Below are 6,840 nucleotides of genomic sequence, written 5' to 3' on the forward strand. Positions count from 1 at the left end.
AGGTATTACGCTTGGATCACTTAACATACCTGGGCAATAGGCAAGTCTTTGATGATTCAGGCATATGACCAACTAACCCATTCTCCCACAGACCTTGGCCTCCTGTTTTGTAACAGCATGTGGGCAGCAGCACTGGTCCAACAGCAGCGTCCTCAGCCAGCTCCGATGGCCTTTCTATGAGCCTGAGCTAATCAGGCTGCCCAGTGTAGCTTTGTGTGGCTGTGCTGCTATTTGCCAAACTTGTCATCTGATCCATTCACCCCAAGTCACTCACTGTAGTCACCCACTGCCACTACACAGGCATTGTGTGCCTGCTCAGTGCTGTATTGTGGTCCTGTTTAAAATTTGCATCAATCATATGACAGCCCTTTAAGTCTGTTACTTCAACTCAATGACTTCTCCTGACTCAATACAAACCTCCAATAATGTCATGTTGAAAGACCCCATCACTTGTTTTTGATATGTTGAGTATGGTAAAGGCTTTACTGTGCTGTAAGACAATAAGTGGTTTTCTTTTGGAATGTGTAAAGGACTGTGACATAATCCTGTATTCTTCCTCTTCTGTCCACTGATCCTCTGTGACAGAAAACCAAAAGGACAATATGATGTGTGCCAGACTGCTGATATGTCAGCCTGTGTTGAATCAGAGTAACATTAAAGAGGAAGGACAGGGAGGGTTTGTCTGGTGGCACATTTGTTCAGTCAGTCTAGTGCTACCCTGTCTGCCCTGAGGACACCTCATGAAACACACACACAGACATATTTGACTTCCTCAGTCAAACGCTCAAATAAACCAGCAAATAAACCACAAGTATACTTTGTTTACATAAACAACAGGCATAAAACTCCCTGTAAATATTCCTGACATGAACCCATCTTGATTTTTGTGTGGACATAGGAATTATAACATGAATAATTCAATCAATACCACCACGCATCACTCTTGTAGGAACCATTAGTTAATGGCATACACATTACACCCTAATGTGATTTCATAATGGGCTCTGGAAATCGTAGTCAGATTAGGAACCGCAGGGAACTCACAAATGTACAATCACACCATTTATTGGTTTGCATCAAATACAAAGTATAAAAAAATACATCTACATGAAATAAATCAAGCGTCCCAGTTTGTTTGTCTTCTTTTTCCGTCACATAAATAAGTCATATTCAGGCAGGTGCCCGGAGTTCACATGATGTTGCTATAATGAGGATGGACCAGGACACAGCAGCATTTGGATACTGGACAGACTGGGCCTTGGACTTGACCTTAGTCACACCTTCTGCTAGAACATCTTAAATGTCCAAGACCTCACCAGATTTCACCACCGTTTTGCATTCCAGTGGATGATCCTGAGCCATGCAGGAGGGCGAGCTTCCCAGAGGCGTGTGTGTGTGTGTTTGTGTGGGGTGGGGGCTGTAAATTCACTGGTTTACAAGATCCCACCTGCTCAGAATATCAGCTTCTTTTTCATCACACCTGAAAATGATACAAATAATGTTATAACCCTATTCGCGAGGGTCTCAGTCAACACAACATCGAGCTCATACACGAGCAATCTGTTAACCTCTCTCATTTCCTGCAAGTGAGGGTTTGGGAATTCTCTCTCTAATGTAGCTTAAGAGTAAAGCACAAAGTCAATCCAAATAGTTTCCAAGCCACAGGAGGAGATGGAAATTCTTTGAACCTCCCAGTACCACCAAGGTTCTACTTCAGTTAAAAACACCACAACCCACTAAACTGTGTTTGTGTGGGTGTGTATTTTTTTTTTTGCGTTACTATATACTGAATATCAAACTGCAGTTAAAAGTTCAGGCAACACCCTTTGAATTGCTGGGTTCTGTCAGATGGTGTTCTACATTCTGGTGCATAAACCTGAGTCTCCACTCCGATGGGTGTTAAAAATACATCTCAAACATACACATATGTGGCATGACACGTCCATTTTTAGCTGCTTAAACAACAATTTAAATAGCTCTAAATAATGAGATATTTCCACTGGCAATGTGTAAATTGAGGTGAATGTGGTGCTTGGTGGAATTAACTTGGGTGTTTCTTACTCGACTCCATGCCTTCTATTTTCCTCTTGTGGACAATCGTGTCCTTCTCCCTTAGAGCCTCAGCTGAACAGTTAGGTTTGGGAAGTTGGTGTCCAGGTGTGGGACCAGGCCGGTTACTGAAGTAGCTCATCTTCAGAGCCTGAGGAGCAACAGGCAGCCACATACAGTAAACACTGTGGTAATGCCCTCAGCAGCTGTATCTCATAAGTTTAACGTCATCTCACACAGTTTTATTGCGGGCCTCTCACACTACGCATCAAGTTTGGCATTTACAGTCCGACAGTACAAAAAGCTTCAGGAATTATTGTTAGAAAAATGATGATTGAGTGATACTGTGGGATAAGAGCATGCTGAAGTCCAGGGAGGAGGAAACAAGCAGTCTGACTAGAGATAATCAAGATGTTTCCTGTTGGTATTGACAAACTGATCAAGACTGTGAATGACAGGTACAAAGTATTGCTGAATCGCCAGTAACTTACTAAACTTTACTAAAATACGTAAAAGCCACCAACTGAGACCACTTTAACCAAGTGAGACATTAGTTAAAATCTTTGACACGTGATGGTCACAATATATTGCAAGATTCCTCACTCAGCAACTAAACTCGGAGCTTACAAAGGCAACATGTTATTGTCAGTAAAGTGAAAATAGCTACTGCGTCGGTTACCTGTGAAGCTGTGGTCCTTGCCAAGGGGTTAAAGGTAAAGAGGCCTTCCAGCATTTCCAATAAGTCATCTCCTGCTGCGCTAAAGATGTGCTCCAGAGGTGTGCCAGGTAATACTTTGAAGGACACATAGTCTGGTAGACTGCCCACACCCTACAGAGACATTTGACAAATGCATATATAAGGATCTGCACATGACAGCATAGAGAATCTCCTGATATGCTGATATTGTTGAAGGAGGAAAAAAGACACCAACAGGCCAGTTCTCCTCTGTGGGGGTCCCAAGGGCTTCAAAGATCTTGGTCAGCTGGTCAAGATCTGAGTCTCCAGCAAGGAATGGTATCTAAAAACAAATCAAGATGAGAGATGGACATGAGTGCAATTCAGAAGATAACAGTGGCGTAACTGTAGAACACCTCTTTGAAGTAATGTCTGCGTACCCGAAGGAGTAACTCTGCCAAGATGCATCCTACTGCCCACATGTCCACGCCTACACCGTACATCCTGGCGCCAAACAGGAGCTCAGGGGAGCGATACCACCTGGGAAAAGAGTGAGGAAGGGGTTCAAGTTTAGTCAGGATGTGAGACACCACAGTGTTCAAACAGTCAGAACGCCAATCCTGAGAAAATGAGGGGAAAGCCTCAAACCTCAACATGTAAACAATGGATCAGGGGAAACAAGATAGTTCAAGAGAAGATCAGATTTGCTACGATCCAAGAGTCACAGCTACCTGCACGCACACATATTACCTAATCACATCAGCTAACCATTAATCTTCTGTGCTTTATCATGTGGTTATGTAATCCTTGTTGTGTACAAAGATGTAATCTTTTACATGTTTACAAAGAGGAACAGTTTTATTGATACGTCACAATTGAATATTGGAGTACAATTATTACATTTTTGATCCATACTGGAAACACAGTTTTGAGCCTCCACAAGAGACTTCCAGTGACAGTATTAGTTGTGTATTAGTAACACTGAGATAGAGGAACAGCACAGACCTGGTAACAACTTGGTGCGTGTAAACTCTGTTGGGGCTGCCGAAAGATTTTGCCAAACCGAAATCGGCCAATTTCAGAACTCCACTGCCATCCAGCAGCAGGTTATTGGGCTTCAGATCCTGGAAGATAAGTAAGTAATAATTAGTAAGTAATACAGTAAGATGCACTTTATTGATCCCAGAGGGGAAATTCTGAGCTTCAACCCATCGCAAGATTTCAATGGTGGGTTGAACCCTCACAAAACCTCCTGTGAACATGCAGACTCCACACAGGAAGGACTGTGTATGCGTGTATGTATGCATGCAAGAGTGTGTGTGTGTGTGTGTGTGTGTGTGTGTGTGTGTGTGTGTGTGTGTGTGTGTGTGTGTGTGTGTGTGTGTGTGTGTGTGTGTGTGTGTGTGTGTGTGTGTGTGTGTGTGTGTGTGTGTGTGTGTGTGTGTGTGTGTGTGTGTGTGTGTGTGTGTGTGTGTGTGTGTGTGTGTGTGTGTGTGTGTGTGTGTGTGTGTGTGTTCCTACCCTGTGCAGGACCCAGTGATGGTGCATGAACTCCAGCCCCTGTAGAGTCATGAGGATGTAAGCTTTGATGTTAGCTGGAGTCAGCACGAGGCTGGTATCTTTGATGATCACCTTAAGAAGAAGAAAAACACAGTTGATCCAATAAGTTACGCTCCTTTACTGTTTTAACAAAACTTCAGTCGCCATGCGCCAGATCAAATGAGACTTATCTGACTGGATAACAGAGGAAGTACAGAGGATTGGGATACAGCTGTGTGAAGAATTGGACACAGCTGGAGCGGAGCTTGGCAGCGCCGCTCAGAAATAGCTTCTCCCCCTGAACTCCCATTGTTCCACCAGCGGTCTGAAAACGCTGGCCCCGGCTTCAGAATAAAAATAAATATCCAACATCTGCAGCCAATAAGCTCACAGGACAAATAAGAGCGGAGATTCTAAAAATAAATCTTGGGGACAATAATAAGATGAGCCTCTTCTTTTACCCTCATGTCTGTTCAGTCAATCTGCCACTAAAGGCTTCAAATTCCTCTCGAGAGCAAAGAGTGCATGGATATGGATTATTTGAAAGTGCCGTTACTGTTTGTTGTTTTGAATCGTTCTATTAGAGTCTAATGTGTTGGAGATGGGTGTCCATCTGGAGCCCTGTATGCCCATTATAAACCAAAACCAGAGATGACAAACAGAGAGAGGGAAAAGAAAAATGCCTCAGTGACCTTGGGGATTCTCTAATGGTCTGATGAGAACACTCAAACTAATGTAGTGTTCCCCTCCATTCCATCTTCTTTAAACGTTTCAATTACATTTTATTCCATTTATTACCTTTAACTTTTCTTGCCTTTGTGTTCCAATCACATGTAACAGCTGCTACATCACCATCACAGAGAGCTTAGACATGTATATTTGTCAGAGATCAAAATCCTTAATGGTCCCTGGCCTCTAATGAGAGGGTAAATGATTTCCATCTTGTGGCTCATTTGTGAAATGCAGCAAACTTGAAGCTCAGTGTTTTCAATTTAAACTGATTTCCAACCATGCATTGTAATTTACACTAAATAAGTCCTTCTACAGTTTCTGCAATTCTGCTAGTGATGAACAATGATCTCTATCAGTAAATAAACAACAGCTACAGCAGACCTTCACTCTCATCCTTTAATAGTAGTAGTAGTAGTAAAAAGCTCATAATAAAGACACAACATGCATCTATACCATTTATTTGACTAAAGCTTCATATGTCACATTTACCAGTGTTTACCAGATGTTAGTTTACTTTTTCTGCCTCAGCTGTACTATATTTTGGAATCACTTATAGAGCAGTTTGTAAGACCATTGCTTATTTTGTAAAACTACAAAAATTGGGATGGCATAAAACGAGATATTTGACATAGATGAATGGGACAGAATGGTGGACAGACAGTCAGACAGACATGTAGTATTAAAGGCCATCTCAATGCGTTCTCACCTCCAGATCAGTTTCCATAAAGTCAAACACCAGGCTGATGTTGGATTTGTGTCCAAAGGCATCCAGCAGCTGAAGCAGCCAACACAGAAGCATATGACAGCAATCAGTTTACATCTTTACAGGTCACACTGATAACATGAAAACAGATGTGTACAGACCCCGATGATGTTGGGATGATGCAGCTCCTGCAGCAGTTTGATCTCTCTCAGAGCCGTCCTGTTGATACCTGGGACAGGTACCCAGTGATCAAATGGGTATAGACAACACAGTACGGAGCAAGAAACAGAAAACATGAAGCATCAGGTAAACACTTACCATCTTTAGCCTCAGTTCTGTGGCCGAGTTTAATCTGCAGGGAAACAGACAAGGGAAACAGTTAGAAACACAATCTGAGAGAACCACAAGTGAAGCTTTAGTGTTTGTTTGTTTGTTTGTTTTTACCTTTTTAATTGCAACTATAGTGTCCGTGGTTTTGTCTCTGGCTTTGTACACTGTGGCAAACTGGGGAGGAGACAGACAGCAATAAGCACAGACGTACAGAGGGCAGTTCGAACTTAACAAAGCCGTCACTTGAACGCGGCAGGAACATGTCGAGCACCGCGGAGCTCTTTGTTGACATTAGCAGCTAGCTATCGCTCGCTAGCATTCTCTATGGAACACGCTTCACACGCGTGGCAGCCAAAGGAGAAAACGAGGAGCCCCGCGTGGACACTGAAACCACGCAGGTGTCCTCCGTCCGTGTTGCCTACCTGGCCCTCCCCGAGGAAATCCAGCTTCTCGTATCGTTTGGCTCTTGATTTAACATCAAGCGCCATGGTATGCAACTGTCACTTAAGGGAGAAACTTCCTGCTTGGTTAAAGGTCCACAAGTTCTCTTTCCGGGTTAAAGGAGACTTATATAATTGACCAACGCCGCCACCTGCTGGCTCAATTTAGACAACACAAGGACGTGTGATTTGGGGAACACTGTGAATTTGCACATATAAATAAATAAACTATAAACAAAACGCGTTAATTAGACTAAATTAAATCAAATTATATTGATGGACTGAGGGTGGAATTCCTTGTATTTCCTGTCTCACTGTTTCACTGTTGATGTGTCTCTGTTCCTTTTGCTGTTTGTATTGTCAGTCCCCCC

The 6,840-nt window shown here is 42.9% G+C and overlaps 1 protein-coding gene across 1 annotated transcript; it reads right to left on the reverse strand.

The window, feature by feature from the left end:
- Positions 1 to 1,051: 1,051 nt before the first annotated feature.
- On the reverse strand, positions 1,052 to 6,557 carry cdk7 (cyclin-dependent kinase 7). Its single transcript, XM_076151173.1, has 12 exons — positions 6,452 to 6,557; positions 6,144 to 6,203; positions 6,018 to 6,051; positions 5,861 to 5,928; positions 5,703 to 5,771; positions 4,247 to 4,357; positions 3,731 to 3,849; positions 3,166 to 3,265; positions 2,982 to 3,068; positions 2,729 to 2,878; positions 2,062 to 2,200; positions 1,052 to 1,480 (listed from the first exon to the last, which is right to left on the reverse strand). The coding sequence occupies exons 1-12, from the start codon at positions 6,515 to 6,517 to the stop codon at positions 1,452 to 1,454; spliced, it is 1,032 nt and encodes a 343-aa protein (XP_076007288.1). The 5' UTR covers positions 6,518 to 6,557; the 3' UTR covers positions 1,052 to 1,451.
- Positions 6,558 to 6,840: the final 283 nt, after the last annotated feature.

The sequence above is a fragment of the Genypterus blacodes genome, unplaced genomic scaffold, assembly GCF_046128005.1.
Source record: "Genypterus blacodes isolate CSIRO-AG114 ecotype Tasmania unplaced genomic scaffold, CSIRO-AGI_Gbla_v1 ptg000053l_1, whole genome shotgun sequence".
Taxonomy (NCBI): Eukaryota; Metazoa; Chordata; class Actinopteri; order Ophidiiformes; family Ophidiidae; genus Genypterus; species Genypterus blacodes.

Excerpts from the sequence above, each read along its gene's own strand:
- cdk7 (XM_076151173.1), bottom strand. The coding sequence starts at position 6,517 with ATGGCGCTTGATGTTAAATCAAGAGCCAAACGATACGAGAAGCTGGAT. Across the intron at positions 6,052-6,143 it reads CTATAGTTGCAATTAAAAAG|ATTAAACTCGGCCACAGAAC; the intron begins GTAAAAACAAAC and ends GTTTCCCTGCAG. Across the intron at positions 5,772-5,860 it reads ATCATCCCAACATCATCGGG|CTGCTGGATGCCTTTGGACA; the intron begins GTCTGTACACAT and ends TGGCTGCTTCAG.